This window comes from Mustelus asterias, chromosome 10, assembly GCF_964213995.1.
Source record: "Mustelus asterias chromosome 10, sMusAst1.hap1.1, whole genome shotgun sequence".
Taxonomy (NCBI): domain Eukaryota; kingdom Metazoa; phylum Chordata; class Chondrichthyes; order Carcharhiniformes; family Triakidae; genus Mustelus; species Mustelus asterias.
In genome coordinates, this window is record NC_135810.1 from 35,323,518 (window position 1) to 35,344,494 (window position 20,977).

Sequence of the window (20,977 nt, forward strand, 5' to 3'; positions counted from 1 at the left end):
GGGCACCAACCTCTGGGATGCAGTGGGGATTGGGGGGGTGGGGAGGGGGGTCTCTCAGCTTCCGCCATGGTGCTGGGTGGGGTGGGGAGCTTGCGTGGGTACAAGGGTATGTGGGGGGCTCATGCAGGTATGGAGGTCCTCATGTTGCAGGTCACTCTACTGGCTTGGGGCTTGTGTTGTGCTCATTCCCCCTGGCCACTGAATGACCTCCAAGGGGTTGCATATGAGCTTGAGTCCCAATCCCACTAATGTCGCACTGGTTACCTTGCCATCTGTCTGCTGGCCAGGCTCTGTGGCTGACTGCGGACATCCCAACCCAGGCCCCACTAACAGTAACAAGCACCAAGCTGGCATCTGTTGCCCCAATTCAGGGAGCTTGACAGGTGTTAACACAGCTCGTCACATTACATGGACTCTGTACTGCTCCCTACAATGGCCACCAGTCATATGAAAGTTATGAGGGTGCTTCTCCACCGTCTGTCTGAACTACTAACTATTACTGGAAGCCAGTGCACCAGACATCCAGGTGGGTGCACTCATGTCTATGCTTCAGGGTTTTCCAATGGGGACCCCATCACAGCCACCTAGATGCTCTCTGTGCCCATGATGGTGATGGTCTGACAATGGTCAGCAGCCCATTGAAGTGGCGCACAGTGCCGGGGAAGGTGGCGGGTTGCTAGTATCCAGACTCATGTGGATACAGGTTGCTGGAAGGGAGTGAGGGGCCCGGGATGGATAAATTTACGGACTGCCTCTCTTTCTCTCTTCCCCAGCCCTCGCAAAAGGAATAATGGATTTCACTCTCGAGCCCATAGAGCTGGCAGTTATACAGGTGGTCGCTGTAGTAGAGGAGGGAGACATCTGCCCGCTGCAAGGACAACCCTGGGCTCAGAGGCCACAGCAGGATGACAGGGGATAGGACATGGCCGCCCATCGGCCTGAGGATGTCAGAGATGGAGATTATGCCTCTACAGGATCCACATGTCCTTCGATGGGTTGCCGGACACTGTGTGCTGCTGCAGACTGCGTCTCAGCAAGGAGACAGTGCAGCACCTGTGCCAGGTCCTCACAGACCTGGCTCCTTATGAAGCAGAAGGACACCGCTGCCTTTGGCAATGAAGATCACGGCAGCCCTCAACTTCTACACCAAAAGGTCCTTCCCTCCAGCGAAGATCTCTGTGGTATCTCGCAATTTTCTGTAAACAAGTGAGGTGACGAAAACTTGTACACGTGGGCAGGCAGCTGGATTCACATTTATCGTGGGCCAGTTCCAACAGGAAGCCCATGCTGCAGGCTTCGCCCCCATCACTGGGAAGCCCCATGAGCAGAGGTCTATAGATGGCATGCACACTGCCCTGTGGGCCCCATAAGATCATTAATCGAAAGGGATTCCATTCCCTTAAAATCCAGATTGTGTGGCCACCGGATGAACATCACACACATGTGTGCATGCCACCTGGGGAGTGAGCATGACAGCTGCATCATGCGCAGGCCGGACATCCCAGGGTCTTTGAGGACCTAGTCAGGCTGCCGGGATGGCTTGTGGGGGACAATGGCTAACCGTTGCGTACAAGGCCGATGATACCAGTGGAGAGGCCTGAGACCAAGGCGGAGACTCGCTACAATGAAGCCAATGCTGCCAACCTGTCCATCGTCGAGCAGTGCATCGGGTTACTGAAGATGTGGTTCCACTGCCAAAGCTTTTGGCAGACCCTGCCAATCTTTTTTGGATGCCTGGACCACACTGACAATACCCCCCCTATACAGCCCCCTGAGGGTCTCCTACATCATTGTGGTCTGCTGGGCGCTCCTCAATCTGGTGCAGCAGTGAAGAGACATCCTGGAGGGAGACCAGGCAGACACTGCTGAGGAGGAGGAGGATGGTCAGGAGGATGTGGTGGCCGAGGAGGAACCAGAGAATGGAGGCCAGATGGCGGCAAGTGTCCGGCATGGCAGGACAAGGGAGGCCCGTATCGCCAGACAGACAGATCAAAAACAGATTAGTCACAGCTGTGGGGTGCAATCACATCTAATAGTGATTATCTACATTGCCAATTACCTTATCCCTAACTACAGTGACTGCCCTTACCCATGCCCTCTTGGTGACCCTCCAACTTCTTGACCTTCCGTGGCCTTCCGCTACGTCTAAGTGCCCCACAGGATGCACATCAGAGATGGTGGCGGTCAGCTGCTTTCTGCTTCCGTGGTCTGTGATGTGCTTGGTGGGTGTCCCCTAGGGGGCCCCGGCCAAATTTCAGGTGTCACAGATGTAGCCATGCCATCCTTTTCCACCCACTGCCCATGAGGTGTCAGGAAGGGGGGATTCGGAAGGGCTGGAGATGGCTGGTATCTCCTTGATGGAATGCCCCAGCACGGGCTCCAGCCCTTCCTTCTCCCTTGGGGTGCCTGTGGGCATTTGGGACATGCCATGGGATGGCAGGCAGCTGGAGTAAGCTCAAGAGGCTTCTGTGTCACCTGGCTGACAATCCGGGAGACCCAACTGTGTCTGCACCATGGTGTGCAAGCCCTCAGCAATAGCCCTCCGAGTCTGGGCCAAGCTCTGGATCCCATCAGCGAGCGTCCTCTGAGACTGGGCCATGCTCTTGAGGCCCACAGCCATGGCCTGCTGTGCCTCGCGCATGCTTCCGGTGCCCTCAGCCATGGCACTCAATGACTCACCCATGCCTTGGACCCTGCCACCCATGGTAACCATTTCCTGCCCCAGGCTTTCCACTGTGGACACCACCCATCCAGTGTTGGCCTGGGTGCCATGCAATGCCTGCAAAACCTTCTGCATCTGAAGGCTGTGGGATTCCTCCACACAGCCTGGCACATGTTGGAATGTTGCTGACAGTCCCTCCTACAATCCCTGGCCCTGCCTCTGCATCTCCAGCAGCTTCTGGAGAACTAATCCCAGTGGCTCGGCAATTGGCTGGGGAACAGCTGTCTCCTTGGTTCCAGGATACCTCCACCTGCCCAAGCCCTCGGATGTTCACGCCTTCCACCTCATGTTTATCAATGGCTGTATGGTGCGCACCAGAAGCCTCACCACTAACATGTCCCACCGTGATGACCATATCTGCGCTTGTGGATGGTGCATGTGATGCCTGTGTTGACTGCTAGGTGCTTTCCTTGGAGGTTTTCTTGAAGCGTTCCTCTGAGGTGTCATCGGGGGTTTCAGCAGGGACCGTAGGGAGTGGATGCAGACTCCTGATGGCCCGGCCTTATTGGGGTCGTCTCCTGCAAAACAAGACACATGGATAAGTGCAAGGGAGCGATAGGTATCTGGGCAGAATACTTGAGATAGGTCATATGAATTAAGGTTTCGTGGCTCCTCAGGTCTGTGGCTCACCTTGGCTTGGCTGTCAGTCAGCGCTCCCTCTCCTCGGAGTTCCCCAACAGCTCAATGTTTCGCTTCTCGAATGGAGTGAGGAGATGCAGCTCAGGGACCCTACCTCCGGTCTGCCCTCGCTCCCAACGGTTATGGGCCATCTTCTCCTGTGGGGTTAAAAGGGAGGATTGAAAGCCTAATGGCTGGAAGGGTGCAGGATGTTGAGGGTGTAGGGGTTGGGGCCAATAGGGTGGTGTATGTTGGCACCATGCCTCTGCAGGCAGATGTTTGTGATGCAGGGGTGCCAGAGAGGTTGAAGCCAGGGGGTCAGGTGCCAGAAGGACACTGGGTCTCCTGAGCCCGCTCCCAGGGTTCTTACCCTTGCTGCCCGAGCAAGGCCATTCATTTTCTTGCGGTATTGGACGCTGCTCCTCCGTGCTAATGCATGGGCACTCACTGCCACTACTTCCCAGGCCACATTGCCAGCCCAACCCCTGAGCCACTGACTGTCCCGGGGAAAGGAGATAGCCCTCCTCTCCTCCACAGCATCCAGTAGCTGTCCCAACTCTCCCTCCATAAACTGTGGAGTAGCTCTGCACGTTGCCATCTTCCAGGTGTGACTGACTGTGAGTGAATCATTAGTGAGTGCAGCTCATCCTTGTTAACGGTGCACAGCTATGGCTATTTTGTGCGAGTCACACACCTGGAGTCCCCAAAATAGCATGATTTGCATGGAGGCTCTTTCATTGCATTAAGTGTCGGAAGATTGAGATGTGGAGCGCTCCTAAGAGACCAGCGCAGAAAAGTCCTGTTTTCTTGCCATTACGATACTTTGAAATTTTGAGGGAAAATTCCACCCAATGTTACTTAATGGAACAGGCTTGATGGGTGTACTGTCTACACCTGCAACTATTGCTATGTTCTTTTTTATGCACTCAAAACTCCCATCTTCTGATATTCTTCAGGCCCAGGCAGATTATGTTATCTGTCAAGAAAAATTTTGGCTATTCAATACCAATGAGAGTCATACCACCATTCAATTTACCTGGTCAGCATCAACAAAGATGATTTTGTTAACAGCTAATGGGAAGAGAACATCTAGGAAAAGGATCTTGTAGCCCCAAATAGTCCTCTGTTTCTCCGTTTGCTGATGGAGCCACTGAGGCCACTTGTACTGCACTAATTCATACTGGAATCCATACTCATGTGCCATTTCTGGAATCAATTCCTAGGTGAGGAAATCAAAGTTGTCAAGCAAGTCTTTATTTTAGTAAAACAGTGTCCAGAACATGTAACACGAGAATAACAAGAAAGAATTTGTGCCATTTGTACTTATTAGCCGGTAAACATACAAAATATGGTTAACTAAACCAAACATGATGAAATACTAATGTCTGCATTTGAAGCCTCCAAAAATCATTCTAAAAACTTGACTAAAACACCAGTGTAAAATGTGAAAATGTGAGAAAAAACATAACGCTAGTCATTCATATTAAATTAATGTGGCACAGCTTATTGAATAAATTACTTATACAAAATACCTTTAACTACAATGAAAGAATTAATAAACTCATCAAATTCATTTTCTTCAGTATCTGTGCTAAAATTTATTCTGAGTCACAATAGCATCATTGTAAGCATTCCATTCTGGATTGGTTTCAGAATCATCCCTCCACGACAAATTATCTTCCTTGCTGTCCATTGAATTGGATATTCTGCATTTTTGAATCAGCTTATGACAGTTTGTGCACTAAATGCATCCCATGATTTGATGATGAAATCACACAAAACATCAAGTTTGCATATTTCCACCCTTTTGCGAAGATTGTTTCTGCAACAACCATCCAGCCTATTCCACTCAACATGAACATGTTGAGTGACTGTACTGTTCTTTGAACATAATCCTTGAATTGCTTATTCTGGCAGACATTTAAAGGCTGAATGGTGGACAATGGATCCCTGGGACTGGATTCACCAATTTGGCCTGCAGCTAGGATTCACCTGTCCTGCTGCAGTGAATGGAGATTTGGCTGAGCACCAAATTCTCTGTTCTCACTGGCTGCGACAGCGGGTTGTGAACGGCCAGAGAATTTGTGCCCTGGTATCTGCAGGACGGGTGTTATTTCTTTATTGATGCCTCTTGATCACATCATATGGGATCTGAACATGTCCCACACTAAAAAGCTGCATTCATTATTTCGACTGTCACAAATTCAGGCCAATGGTTACTCTCTGTTCTCATGATGCATTTGGTCTTGGGCATCCTCTATAGCATGGATTTGTGCTTCTTCCATTTTTGCACCAGTTTTTCATTAAGACCGAATTGCACAGCAGTTACATTTAAAATTTTAAAATTCACTTATGGAATGTTGGCATTGCTGGCGAGGCCAGCGTTTATTGTCTGTCCCTAATCCTGAACTGCTGCAATCCATGCATGTATGTAAACCTGATGTGGAGATACCGGCGTTGGACTGGGGTGAACACAGTAAGAGTTTTAACAACACCAGGTTAAAGTCCAACAGGTTGATTTGGTAGCAAATACCATTAGCTTTCGGAGCGCTGCTCCTTCGTCAGATGGAGTGGAAATTTGCTCTCAAACAGGGCACAGAGACACAAAATCAAGTTACAGAATACTGATTAGAATGCAAATCTCTACAGCCAACCAGTTCTTAAAGATACAGACAATGTGAGTGGAGGGAGCATTAAGCACAGGTTAAAGAGATGTGTATTGTCTCCAGACAGGACAGCCAGCAAGTCCAGGAGGCAAGCTGTGATGACATCAACAAGTTCCATCCCACCATCAGACTCACCATGGACTACTCTCCGGAATCAGTTACATTCTTGGACACATGTATCTCCATTAAGGACGGTCACCTCAGCATCTCACTGTACCGCAAGCCCACGGATAACCTCACGATGCTCCACTTCTCCAGCTTCCACCCTAAACACGTTAAAGAAGCCATCCCCTACGGACAAGCCCTCCGTATACACAGAACCTGCTCGGATGAGGAGGATCGCAACAGACACCTCCGGACGCTGAAAGATGCCCTCATAAGAACAGGATATGGCGCTCAACTCATCGATCGACAGTTCCGACGCGCCACAGCGAAAAACCGCACCGACCTCCTCAGAAGACAAACACGGGACACGGTGGAGAGAGAGTACCCTTCATCGTCCAGTCCTTCCCCGGAGCGGAGAAGCTATGACATCTTCTCCGGAGGCTTCAACATGGTCATTGATGAAGACGAACATCTCGCCAAGGCCATCCCCACACCCCCACTTCTTGCCTTCAAACAACCGCACAACCTCAAAAGGACCATTGTCCGCAGCAAACTACCCAGCCTTCAGGAGAACAGTGACCACGACACCACACAACCCTGCCACAGCAACCTCTGCAAGACGTGCCGGATCATCGACACGGATGCCATCATCTCATGTGAGAACACCATCTATCAGGTACACGGTACCTACTCTTGCAACTCGGCCAACGTTGTCTACCTGATACGCTGCAGGAAAGGATGTCCCGAGGCATGGTACATTGGGGAAACCATGCAGGCGCTACGACAACGGATGAATGAATACCGCTCGTCAATCACCAGGCAAGACTGTTCTCTTCCTGTGGGGGAGCACTTCAGCGGTCACGGGCATTCAGCCTCTGATCTTCGGGTAAGCGTTCTCCAAGGCGGCCTTCACGACACACGACAGCGCAGAGTCGCTGAGCAGAAACTGATAGCCAAGTTCCGCACACATGAGGACGGCCTAAACCGGGATATTGGATTTATGTCACATTATCAGTAACCCCCACAGCTTGCCTCCTGGACTTGCTGGCTGTCCTGTCTGGAGACAATTCACATCTCTTTAACCTGTGCAAAATGCTCCCTCCACTCACATTGTCTGTATCTTTAAGGCCTGGTTGGCTGTAGGGATTCGCATTCTAATCAGTATTCTGTAACTTGATTTTGTGTCTCTGTGCCCTGTTTGAGAGCAGATTTCCACTCCATCTGACGAAGGAGCAGCGCTCCGAAAGCGAGTGATATTTGCTACCAAATAAACCTGTTGGACTTGAACCTGGTGTTGTTAAAACTGTTACTGTATGTGAACCCACAGTATTGTCAGGGAAGGAGTTCCAGGATTTTGACCCAGTAACAGTGAAGGGACAGTGATACATTTTCAAATCAAGAGGAGTGATTTAAAAGCAAATTTCCAGGTAGTGGTATTCCCATGCATCTACTGCTCCCGTCCTTCTAGATGGTAGCATTTGTAGGTTTGTAAGTTGCTGTCTAAGGAGCCTTGGTGAGTTCTTGCAGTGCATCTTGTAAACAGTACACATTGCTACCACTTGGACTTATTAGTGATAGATAGCATGGTTTTGTGAAGGGGAGGTTGTGCCTCACTAACTTGATTGATTTTTTCGAGGAAGTGACAAAGGTGATAGATGAGGGAAAGGCAGTGGATGTTGTACACATGGACATCAGTGAAGCCTTTGACAAGGTACCTCATGGTAAACTGGTACAAAAGGTGAAGTCACACGGGATCAGAGGAGAGCTGGCAAGATGGATGCAGAACTGGCTTGGCCATAGAAAAAAGTCTAACAACACCAGGTTAAAGTCCAACAGGTTTATTTGGTAGCAAACGCCACTAGCTTTCGGAGCGTGCTGCTCCTTCGTCAGGTGGAGTGGGAGATCTGCTCACAAACAGGGCATACAGAGACACAAACTCAATTTACAGACTAATGATTGGAATGCGAGTCTTTACAGCTAATCAAGTCTTCAAGGTACAGACAATGTGAGTGGAGAGAGCATTAAGCACAGGTTGTGTATTGTCTCCAGCCAGGACAGTTAGTGAGATTTTGCAAGTCCAGGCCAGTTGTGGGGGTTACAGATAGTGTGACATGAACCCAAGATCCCGGTTGAGGCCGTCCTCATGTGTGCGGAACCTGGTTATCAGTCTCTGCTCAGCGACTCTGGCCATGCTAAAAATTGCCCCTGAGTGTCCTGAGATGCGTAGGTTAGAGGGATTAGTGGGTGGGCCTGGGTGGGATTGTGGTCGGTGCAGACTCGATGGGCCCAATGGCCTCTTTCTGTACTGTGGGGTTTCTATGATTTCAAATTCCTCGTGAGCATTAAGGCCCTAAGTTCGTCTGTCTTACCTGCTACGCTCATTGCATTGAAGTATAAGCACTCCAGACCTCCAGGCCCAGTGAGGTCATCCTCCCCCAGAGTGCTCTTCTTCTTTGCCAGCCTTGTCCCAGCTCCAAGCTCGTCCCCAGCCTCTACACTTGTAGACCTAATATTTTGATCCCACCCCCCTGCCATACTAGTTTAAACCCCCCCGAACTGCACGAGCAAAACTCCCAGCCAGGATATTCGCGCCCTTCCAACTTAGTTGTGACCCGTCCTTCTTGTACAGGTGCCATCCTCTCCTGAAAACTTCCCATTGATCTAGGAAAATGAAGCCCTCCCTCCTGGACCAGTCCTTTAGCCAAGCATTCAATTGTACTAACTCCCTATTCCTTGCCTCACTGGCACGAGGCATTGGGAGCAGCCCAGAGATGGCCACCCTGGAGGCCCTACTTTTTAGTCTATTTCCCAACTCCCTGAATTGCTCTCGTAGGATCCCCCTGCTCTTCCTATCTACGTCATTTGCACCAATGTGTACAATGACAGAGGTTTTACACAGAGGGTGGTGGTGCCTGGAACTCGCTGCCAGGGAAGGTAGTGGAAGCGGATACGGTAGTGGCTTTTAAGGGGCATCTGGACAAATACATGAATAGGATGGGAATAGAGGGATATGGTCTCCAGAAGGGTAGGGGGATTTAGTTAAGTCGGGCAGCATGGTTGGTGCAGGCTTGGAGGGCCAAAGGGCCTCTTCCTGTGCTGTAGTTTTCTTTGTTCATTTTTTAAAAATGGTGTCACATGAAACCACCCATAAGAATAAACAGCCCCGTCGTAATTTATCAATTACTAAATGCTATTTATGAAATGAAAGAAAAGAACAGGACTATAATATTATAAGGCACATAAACACTGGAGTAATGTACACACACAGTTTTATCTAGAAATTATCTCGTCCAACTATATCCCCAATACTTGAACTTACCCGAACAACTTCCATCTTAAATAAACCAATAAGTTAAATCCAGCTTATCGTTACCACACAATATCAGGAAGATGATCCAGTCTGGGAAGCACCTTTGCCTGGTTCTGCGAAGATAGCTAAACTGCCTTTAAGAAGGTTTCAACATTAACTTAACTGTAAGACTTTAAAGGACCATGCTATAGCTGACTTGCTGTTAGATGTTACCATGACCATCCAATGAGATTTAAACTGGCCTCTCACTGAGATATTAAACTGCCCTCTCAGTCAGATGTTAAACTGTCTGCTTCTGCAGGAGTTGACAATTATACTTCTGGCTCTCTTTAATTCTGCTCCTCATATATTGGGCCATCTGTCTGTCCTACCTTCCTGACCCGTGAATACTAGCATCTATATGCCCCCCCCCCGATCTCTCAGGCATCTCAGTAAGATGCCTTCTGATGAAAGGGCCGTTCCTTGTTGCAAGGAAGAACCTTTGCACCAGGCAAATCCATTAAACTTTACTGATGATCGAGAGTGGACTGATGGGACAGTAATTGGCTGGGTTGTATATGTCCTGCTTTTTGTGTTCGGGGAATACCTGGGCAATTTTTCACACGACTAGTGGATGTCAATATTGTAGCTGTACTTTAGCAGCTTGGTTAGGGTCACCCTGGTACTATTGCCAGAATATTGTCAAAGCCCAGAGCCTTTGCAGTATCCAGTGCCATATTCATAGAGTCATACAGTGCAGAAAAGGTCCTTTAGCACATTCGGCCTTCAACCATTCCTTGATATCATATGGAGTGAATCAGATTGGCTGAAGACTGACATCTGATTCTGGAAACCTCCGGAAGAGGTAAAAAGGTGGATCATCCACTCGGCACTGCTGGCTGAATATCATTGCGAACGCTTCAGACTTATCTTTTGCACTGATGTGCTTGGCTCCACCTTCATTGGGGATGGGGATATTTGTGCAGCCTTCTCCTCACGCGAGCTGTTTAATTGTTCACCACCATTCCCAACTAGATGTGACAGAACTGCAGAGTTCAGATCTAATGTGTTGGTTATGGAATAGCGTAGCTCTGTCTATTACTTGTTGCTTATGCTGTTTGGCGTGCAAATAATCTTGTGTTGTGAGTCCTCTTTACCTCATTTTTAGTATGCCCTTGACATGCTCCCCTGAACTCTTCATTGAACCATGGTTGATCCCCTGGATTGGTAGTAATGGCAGAGTGGGGCATGTGCTGGGCCATGAGATTATGGATTGTGGTCGAGTACAATTCTGCTGCTGCTAATGGCCTATATTGTTTCATGGCTGTCCAATCTTGAGTTACTAGAAATCTATCCCATTTAGCAGCGATAGTGCCGCACTACATAATAGAGGGTATCCTCAATGCTACAACAGGACTTTGTGTACACAAGGATTGTATGGTGGTCACTCCTACTGAGGCTCTTAATGACAGATGCATCTACAGTGAGTAGGTTGGTGAGAACGAAGTCAGGTTTGTTTTCCCTCTTGTTGGTTCCTTCACCACCTGCTGCAGCCCCAATCCAACAGTTATATCAGCCTGCTTGGTCTATTGATGCTACTGAGTCACTCATGGTGATGGACATTGAAGTCCGCACCCAGAATACAGTCTACGTCCTTGTCACCCTCAATGCTTTCTCCAAGTGTTGTTCAACATAGAGGAATACTGATTTTTTAGCTAAGGCGGGGTGGAGGGCTGTAGGTGGTAATCAGCAGAAGAATTTCTTGTCCATGTTTGATCTGATGCCATGAGACTTCAAAGGGTCCAGTGTCAATGTTGAGGAATCCCAAGGGACAAACCTCCTGACTGCATACCACTGTGCTGCACATGCACATACAGGATTTTCGGTGAAAATCTTGTACGCTAGTTTGACTGTGAATAGAAGGCAAAATATTACAGAGGTTTGAAATAAAAACAGAAAATTCTGGACACAAGCAGCAGGTGAGTTCTGATGAAGGATCGGCAAATGTTAATTGGTTTGTTCTCTTTATAGATGCTGCCTAACCTGTTAAATTGTTCCAATATTTTCTGTTACTGTATTTTAGATATTTTACTGAATATCTAAGTTTCCTTACTTTGAAAGTAGGAGACAGGTAATTCTTCAAAAACCAGAACTTGACAGTGGATTTGGTGTGCTTTAACACAGAAAGCATCATTATTCTGAAAACATAAATGTGAAAAGGTAAATAATTCAACATTTTAACATCTGCATGCTACCAATGCAACTTAAATACAGAAAACAATGAATCATTCAGAATGAAAGTTATATCACAAAGTCAACTTTGCATCAGTCAAAATATCATTATCTAATGAAGAAAATGAAGTTAAAGTGTAAAATAATTTTTAACGGAAAATAACTAAATGAACACAAATAGAAAATCTTTAAGTTGAGTTGGTAAAGGAACTTACTCTTGTGTCCATCATGGTGTTTTCTCTAAATTATATCAAAAAATGGTAGGATGTTATTAAAATATATTTTTTTAATATACAAGTAAAACAAACTGCTGTATATTTTGTAAGCCATGTCTGGTCAGAAACTAAGAAAAATGAAAGAATAGGGAACACAGTATTCTTTGCAATTGATATTATTAGTAGTTAGAGCCAGGAAACAGTTTAGACATAGATGAGGTGATGAAGAAGCAGCAGCGAGAAAGAGAGAGAGGCAGCCATCCCCAGGACCCAGTTCAGCAAGATATTTGGGGTTGAAGGTAGCAGAAGAGCAGGGAGAAGGGCAGCTGTCCTCAGGAAACAGCTCAGCTAGAGATGAAGTGCTGAAGGTGAAAATCAGTTTGTGCAAAAGATTGTTTTCTTCACTGAACCGAAGACTACTCCCAAGTCCTGGTCGCTTAAGCTGTACAGTGTGGTAACCATTGGCGAGATCTGACAAATTGGTTCATGGTTGTCGTTTGGGAAATGGGGGTCTCAGCAGAGTTTAGGATTATAGGGGAAACAGGTACTTCTGGGTTTACAGTTTTTGAGGGACTAAGTACTCACTGTTAATTTGCTTAAGTATAAGATTGTTCGATTGTAGTGTTCTATTATCTTTCTTCTACTTTAATAAATACTGTTCATTTTGTTATTTAACGAAAGAGAGGTCTGAGTTTTCACTGTCTCCACAAATATTTCTTGCGAATATAAAAAACTCAATACGCCACAGGAAACCAGTTGGGACACTCTCACACATAACATCAGCAGGGTTTCGTAACAATTAAAACATTCCACTGAATGTGTTATATTCCATTCCCATTTGAATTCAGATATGGAAGCTGCTAGAACAAATGTAATAAAAATACTACTGGACTATTCAATAATGTGTAGAAGTTGCTGGGTTGTATAGACTGGCAACAAGGGATGAACAAGCAGAAGGATTTATTCAATGATCTGAGCAGTGCTTACATGCTGTGTGTCTACCTGTGCTGGAGACAACTACCACGCTACTGGCACATCACCTCCTGTGTCCATGTCATCCTAATCTACATGTGACCACCCAGTCTACATTTTCCCCTTTTAAGTTGGGACAACTGGTACTATGGGCATATGACAAAGTAAAACAGCAATGACAAATTGTAAACTATTTACAATGTCCAGAGCACAAATTTGGCAAACAGAACATACTATTTGCAATATGCAGATTACTAACCTGGGCTGCTATATCTGACGCATAGCCCACCGTACCTCTTCACTCGACCTCCACCCCTTTTTAAAAGACACAGTCCATATGTAGACTAAGTCAGCACATAGTCCTTGAACTTTGCATTTCATCTGCTCAGGCACCCTGAGTGTGTGATTGTGCCATTTGGCTATGCTTGGGATGCCCTCAGGTTGTTGGCCTCAGGGTTGATGGTATCAGGCATCCTTTTGGTATGCCCACTTGCTGCAGGGCTTGTTGCATTGGCCTTGGGAAGGGCATTCATTTCCACCAGTATAAAGGGTGCAGATTGCAGACTTGGTGGGGTGAACTCTGCAGCACTGGGTGGTGCTGGTTCAGGTACATGAAACAGGTGATGCTGGTTCCTGATGTAGCAAGCACCTTCCAAGACAATCATTTAGCTGTTTGGCATAGCTATGTCCAGCCCTCAGTTTGGATGCTGACCGTTTGGCCTGGTTCTAGAATTCAAAGTTGGCGGTCAGAACAAAGTACAGCACAGGAACAGGCCCTTTGGCCGTCCAAGCCTGCGTCGATCATGATGCCTGCCTAAGCTGAAACCGTATGCACTTATGTAGTCCGTATCCTTCCATTCCCATTATTTTCATGTATTCATCTCGTTGCCCCTTACAGTACAATCACAGTAATGTTTATCTTTTCATCGCTGCTTGATGAGGGCTCTGCCCACATTTGTCTCCATTCCAGGTTTGCAGAAGGGCCTTGGTAACAAGGATCATGGTTCTAGTATGCCTGGAAACCATTCTCTGTGCTGATGAGAGCAGGCCCTCACTCAGCACATTTTGCAGGTTGAATACATAAGAAATAAGAACATAAGAACTAAGAGCAGGAGTAGGCCATCTGGCCCCTTGAGCCTCTTCTGCCATTCAACAAGATCATGGTTGATCTTTTCATGGACTCAGCTCCACTACCCACCCTCGCACCATAACCCTTAATTCCTTTACTGTTCAAACATTTATCTATCACAGCTCCAGGGACCTGGGTTCGAAAGCTGTGACGAAGGTGATTGTTGAGGGTAGGGAGGTGGATGTCACTGGCTCGGTCAAAGAAGACAGAGGGTAGCAGTGGAAGGCTGCGTTTCTGAATGGAGGACTGTGACAAGTGGCGTTCCACAGGGATCAGTGCTGGGACCTTTGCTGTTTGTAATATATATATATATAACTGATTTGGAGGAAAATGTAACTGGTTTGATTAGTAAGTTTGCGGACGACACAAAGGTTGGTGGATTTGTGGATCGCGATGAGGACCATCAGAGGATACAGATCAGTTGGAGACTTGGACGGAGAGATGGCAGATGGAGTTTAATCCGGACAAATGTGAGGTAATGCATTTTGGAAGGTCTAACACAGATAGGAAATTTACAGTAAATGGCAGAACCCTTAAGAGTATTGATAGGCAAAGGGATCCGGGTGTATAAGTACACAGGTCACTGAAAGTGGCAATGCAGGTGGAGAAGGTAGTCAAGAAGGCATAGGGCATGTTGCATTAGCTATGAGGAGAGGTTGGAGAAACTTGGTTTGTTCTCACTGGAACGACGGAGGTTGAGGGGCGACCTGATAGAAGTCGACAAGATTATGAGAGGCATGGACAGTGTAGATAGTCAGAAGCTTTTTCCCAGGTTGGAAGAGTCAATTACTAGGGGGCATAGGTTTAAGGTGCGAGGGCAAGATTTCAAGGCAATGTACGAGGCAGGACTTTTTACACAGAGAGTAGTGGGTGCCTGGAACTCGTTGCCGGGGGAGGTAATGGAAGCGGATATGGTAGTGACTTTTAAGGGACGTCTTGACAAATACATGAATAGGATGGGAATAGAGGGACATGGTCCCCTGAAGGGTAGGGGATTTTAGTTAAGCCGGGCAGCATGGTTGGTGCAGGCTTGGAGGGCCAAAGGGCCTGTTCCTGTGCTGTTATTTTCTTCTTGTTCTATAAGCCAACCCTTTCAACTCCGGAATGTTGCTTTTCAGATCAGGCAGATAGACAATTTCATACCGTCCACAGTCTGGGCCAACCAGCAACAAGTTCCATTTGTATATGTTTGCTACCATGAGCGACCATGGGAGGTTGGAGACCTCATGTAGGTGCACTTGTTCTTTGGTTTGATGAGGCTTGAGTGCATTGCATGGTGCACATCTGGACACTTCCCTCTCTTATATCTACATACATGGAGAGCCAAGGATTTCTTTGCCCTATATCTTGTTACTTCCAATCCTGGGTGCCTTTGGTGGCAGAAAAGTGGAGATGATGAATCGCTGGCCACACAGTATCAGTTTGTCCTGTGTGTTTATGGGGCGGCACAGTGGTTAGCACTGTTGCCTCACAGCTCCAGGCACTTGGGTTAGAATCCCAGCTTGGATCATTGTCTGTGTGGAGTTTGCACATTCTCCCCATGTCTTCTTTGGGTGCTCCGGTTTCCTCCCACAGTCCAAGGATGTGTGGGTTAGGTTGATTGGCTATATGTGGAATTGCGGGGATAGGGCCTCGTTGGGACTGTGGTCGGTGCAGACTCGATGGGCCAAATGGCCTCCTTCTGCACTAGGGATTCTATGATTATAATGAAGAAGGTGCAGAGTTCATAGGAAGGTCGTTTGATACCTCAGGCCAGCATTTCACAATGACATTACGGAGCAGCCTACACGTGAGATCCACCTGTAGGATAGCTTTGAGTTTATTGATTTTATGGGATGACAGTACTCAAATTGTCATGATGTCAATGTCCTTCTCATGATCTGCCTGGTCAGTGGTAGGTACTAAAGAACAAAAACAAAGAACAAAGAAAATTACAGCACAGGAACAGGCCCTTCGGCCCTCCAAGCCTGCATCGACCATGCTGCCCGGCTTAACTAAAACCCCCTACCCTACCAGGGACCATATCCTCTATTCCCATCCTATTTGTATTTGTCCAGACGGCCCTTAAAACTCACTATCGTGTTTGCTTCCATTACCTCCCCCGGCAGCAAGTTCCAGGCACCCACCACCCTCTGTAAAAGAACTTATAGAACATAGAACAGTACAGCACAGAACAGGCCCTTCGGCCACGATGTTGTGCCGAGCTTTATCTGAAACCAAGATCAAGCTATCCCACTCCCTATCATCCTGGTGTGCTCCATGTGCCTATCCAATAACCGCTTAAATGTTCCTAAAGTGTCTGACTCCACTATCACTGCAGGCAGGCCATTCCACACCCCAACCACTCTCTGCGTAAAGAACCTACCTCTGATATCCTTCCTGTATCTCCCACCACGAACCCTATAGTTATGCCCCCTTGTAATAGCTCCATCCACCCGAGGAAATTGCCTTTAAACCTTGCCCCTCGCACCTTAAACCTATGCCCCCTAGTAATTGACTCTTCCACCCTGGGAAAAAGCTTCTGACTATCCACTCTGTCAATGTCCCTCATAATCTTGTAGACTTCTATCAGGTCGCCTCTCAACCTCCGTCGTTCCAGTGAAAACAAACCAAGTTTCTCCAACCTCTCCTTGTAGCTAATGCCCTCCATACCAGGCAACATCCTGGTGAATCTTTTCTGTACTCTCTCCAAAGCCACCACATCCTTCTGGTAGTGTGACGACCAGAATTGAACACTATATTCCAAGTGCGGCCTAACTAAAGTTCTATAAAGCTGCAACATGACTTGCCAATTTTTAAACTCAATGCCCCGGCCGATGAAGGCAAGCATGCCGTATGCCTTCTTGACTACCTTCTCCACCTGCGTTGCCACTTTCAGTGACCTGTGTACCTGTACGCCCAGATCCCTCTGCCTATCAATATTCTTAAGAGTTCTGCCATTTTCTGTATATTTCCTATCAAGGTGGATAAACCTTGGCAAGGGCATCAGCAAAGTACAGCTCCTCACTGTGTTTGTCGAGGACACTGAGGTTGTAATGTTGTAGCTTGAACAGCGTACGCTGCAGTTGTGCCGATGCAGTATATACAGGCTTTTCGAGAATAGTTATGAGTGGCTGATAATCAGTTTCAACGTTGGCAGAGTGGCCTTAGATGAAGTCATGAAATTTCTGACATGATTAGGCCAAGGAGTTCCTTCTTGATGTGGGCATAACAAGTTTCAGTCTCAGTGAGGGCCCTTGATGCGAAGGCTGCTGATCTGCCATTCTGGATAGTGTCATTCTTGTCTGTGCTGGGAGGCATCTGCTAATAAGAGTACAGGTGCTTGAACATCAAAGTGTGGTAACACCAGAGGGGCTGAGAGTGCCTCCTTGAGTTTGATGAACATAGTGGTGTGGTGCTCCTGCCAACACAGGGGCCTTTTGTTGCTGATGGAGGGGTCCAATCACCTCACGGTAGCTAGAAATGAACCTGGTTAAGTAATTTGCCACACCTAGGAAGCACTGCAAGATGTACTTGTCCTCAGGAATGGACATTTATTGCATAGCCGTTGTCTTGTCTGGATCTGACTTCACACCATTGGTTGTGAGAAATGAATCATGTAAGGAACCTGGTTGACCCTGAATCTGCATTCAGCAGAATTGAGCTTCAACTATATGATCTTGATTCTGCTGATGAGCAAATGCAAATGTGCACTATGTTCTTGCAAATGTGACCCCAGACAAGGATGTGATCAATGATACTTTCACAGAATTGTTCCATGCACCATAGAACATAGAAAAAAATACAGCACAAACAGGCCCTTCGGCCTACAAGTTGCGCCGGTCATGTCCCTACAGACCTAGGCTTATATATAGGCTTACCTATAACCCTCAATCCTATTAAGTCCCATGTACTCATCCAGAAGTCTCTTGAAAGACCCGATCGAGTTTGCCTCCACCACCACTGACGGCAGCTGATTCCACTCACCCACCACCCTCCGAGTGAAAAACTTACCCCTAACATCTCCTCTGTACCTACTCCCCAGCACTTAAACCTGTGTCCTCTCGTAGCAGCCATTTCAGCCCTGGGAAAAAGCCTCCTAGAATCCACCCGATCTATACCTCTCAACATCTTGTACACCTCTCATCCTTCGTCTCGCCAAGGAGAAAAGACCGAGCTCCCTCAGCCTATCCTCATAAGGCATGCCAACCAATCCAGGTAACATCCTTGTAAATCTTCTCTGCACCCTTTCAATCACTTCCACATCCCTCCTGTAATGAGGCGACCAGAACTGAGCACAGTACTCCAAGTGGGGTCTGACGAGGGTCTTATAAAGCTGTATCATTATCTCCCGACTCCTAAACTCAATCCCTCGATTGATGAAGGCCAACACACCATACGCCTTCTTAACCACCTCCTCTACCTGCGAGGCCGATTTAAGAGTCCGATGGACCTGGACCCCAAGGTCCTTCTGATCCTCTACACTGCTAAGAGTCTTACCCTTAATATTATACTCCTTCATCCCATTTGACCTGCCAAAATGGACCACTACACATTTATCCGGGTTAACGTCCATCTGCCACTTCTCCGCCCAGTCTTGCATCCTATCTATGTCACGCTGCAGCTTCTGACATTCCTCCAACCTATCCACAACACCACCAACCTTCGTGTCGTCGGCAAACTTACCAACCCATCCCTCCACTTCCTCATCCAGGTCATTTATGAAAATGACAAACAGCAAGGGTCCCAGAACAGATCCCTGGGGCACTCCACTGGTGACTGACCTCCATTCAGAAAAAGACCAGTCTACAACCACTCTTTGCCTTCTGGAGGCAAGCCAGTTCTGAATCCACAAGGCAACAGCCCCTTGGATCCTATGCCCTCTCACTTTCTCGAGAAGTCTTGCATGGGGGATCTTATCGAACGCCTTGCTGAAGTCCATGTAAACCACATCTACCGCTTTTCCTTCGTCAATGTGTTTAGTCACATTTTCAAAGAACTCCACCAGGCTCGTAAGGCACAATTTGCCTTTGACAAAGCCGTGCTGACTACTTTTGAGCATACTAAACTTCTCTAAATGTTCATAAATCCTGTCCCTCAGGATCTTCTCCGTCAATTTACCAACCACTGAGGTTAGACTCACCGGTCGGTAATTTCCTGGGCTATCCCTATTCCCTTTCTTGAATATAGGAACCACATCTGCAATCCTCCAATCCTCCGGAACCTCTCCCGTCTCCATCGACGACACAAAGATCATTGCCAGAAGCTCTGCAATCTCTTCCCTCGCCTCCCACAGTAACCTGGGGTACATCCCATTCGGTCCCGGCGACTTATCTTGATGCTATTCAAAATTTCCAACACATCCTCTTTCTTAATGTCCACATACTCAATCTTTTCAGTCCGCCTCAATCCTGTAGTACAACCACCCAGGTCTTTTTCCACCATGAATACCGAGGTAAAATATTCATTAAGCACCTCTGCTATTTCTTCCAGTTCTGTACAGACTTTCACACCTTCAACTTTTATAGGTCCTATTCCTTCACATCTCATCCTTTTACTCTTCACATATTTATAGAACGCCTTAGGGTTCTCAATCTTACCTGCCAAAGCCTTCTCGTGACCCCTTCTGGCTCTCCTAATTTCTTTCTTAAGTCCCTTCCTACAAGCCGTATACTCATTGAGATCCCTATCATCGCCTAGCTCTCTGAACCTTTTGTACGCTTACCTTTTCTTTCTCACTAGGTTCAGCGCAGCTTTCGTGCACCACGGTTCCCGTATCCTACCAACACCTCCCTGTCTCATCGGAATGTTATCATGCAGAACTCCAGACAAACATTCCTTGAAAATCTGCCACCTTACTTCAGTACTTTTCCTCGAGAATGCCTCCTTCCAATTTACGCCTCTAATCTCCTGCCTGATGGCTTCATATTTCCCCTTACTCCAGATAACACTTTCCTAGCTTGCCTGATCCTATCTCTTTCCAATGCTAGCGTAAAGGAGAAAGAGTCATGATCACTATCCCCAAGATGCTCCCCCACTGAGAGATCCGACACCTGTCCAGGCTCATTAGCCAGTACCAGATCGAGTACAGCCTCTCCTCTTGTAGGCTTATCCACATGCTGTGTCAGGAAACCCTCCTGAACACACCTAACAAACTCCTCCCCATCCAAACCCCTTACCCTAGGGATATTCCAATCGATGTTTGGGAAATTAAAGTCTCCCATCACGACAACCCTGTTATTCCTACGTCTCTCCAGGATCTGTTTCCCTATCTGCTCCTCAACATCCCTGTTACTATTGGGCAGCCTGTAGAAAACACCCAGAAAAGTTATCGACCCCTTCCCGCTCCGAACTTCCACCCACAGAGACTCTGTAGACAATCCCTCCACGGCTTCCACCTTCTCTACAGCTGTTACACTGTCCCTGATTAGCAGTGCCACTCCCCCCCCCCCCCGCCCCCCCGCCGCCCTTTTGCCTCCCTCTCTGTCCTTTCTGAAAGTTCTGAAACCCGGCACCTGAAGTATCCAGTCCTGTCCCTGTCCCCAAGTCTCCGTAATGGCCACCGCATCACACTTCCAAGCATCGATCCACACTCTAAGCTCATCCACTTTATTCACTACACTCCTGGCGTTAAAATAGACACACCAGTGGAAGATCTTGCTGCCAGTGGAGATCCCATTGGGCATGTTGAGGAAATGGTATCTGCCTACCAGAGACATGAACTTAGTCAGCTTTGAAGATCAGCAGTTCATGAACTACTTTCTGTTTCATTGCAAGGGCCCTCTTCTTGAAGCACAGACAATGGGTGTTACAGAGTCACCCAACATCACATGAGATACGATGGGTAGCTTCCCAATGATGTCACAATTAAACGAGTCTTTGTATTCCAGCATCTCTAGGAGGTGATGCTGCAGAGTAAGTATGTCCAGACCAAGGTGGATTAGCCCCAGTGCCTAAAAGGAAGACTGGAGATGTGCTAGAATTTGTGGGGAAATTCCACTGTGCCCCTGGAAAGTACTTTTCACTATTATAGAACATGTCCAAAGAATG

General features: G+C 47.3%; 1 protein-coding gene across 2 annotated transcripts in view; it reads right to left on the reverse strand.

Annotated features, from left to right (window-relative positions):
- The window catches only part of uggt2 (UDP-glucose glycoprotein glucosyltransferase 2), a 608,113-nt gene that overhangs the window by 70,781 nt on the left and 516,355 nt on the right, over positions 1-20,977 (reverse strand). For both annotated transcript variants that reach the window (XM_078221650.1, XM_078221652.1), the window contains 2 exons: positions 11,514-11,598; positions 4,377-4,559 (listed from right to left, as the gene is read on the reverse strand). In XM_078221650.1, the coding sequence (XP_078077776.1) occupies positions 4,377-4,559; positions 11,514-11,598 (268 nt within the window). The remainder of the gene's footprint in view (positions 1-4,376; positions 4,560-11,513; positions 11,599-20,977) is intronic.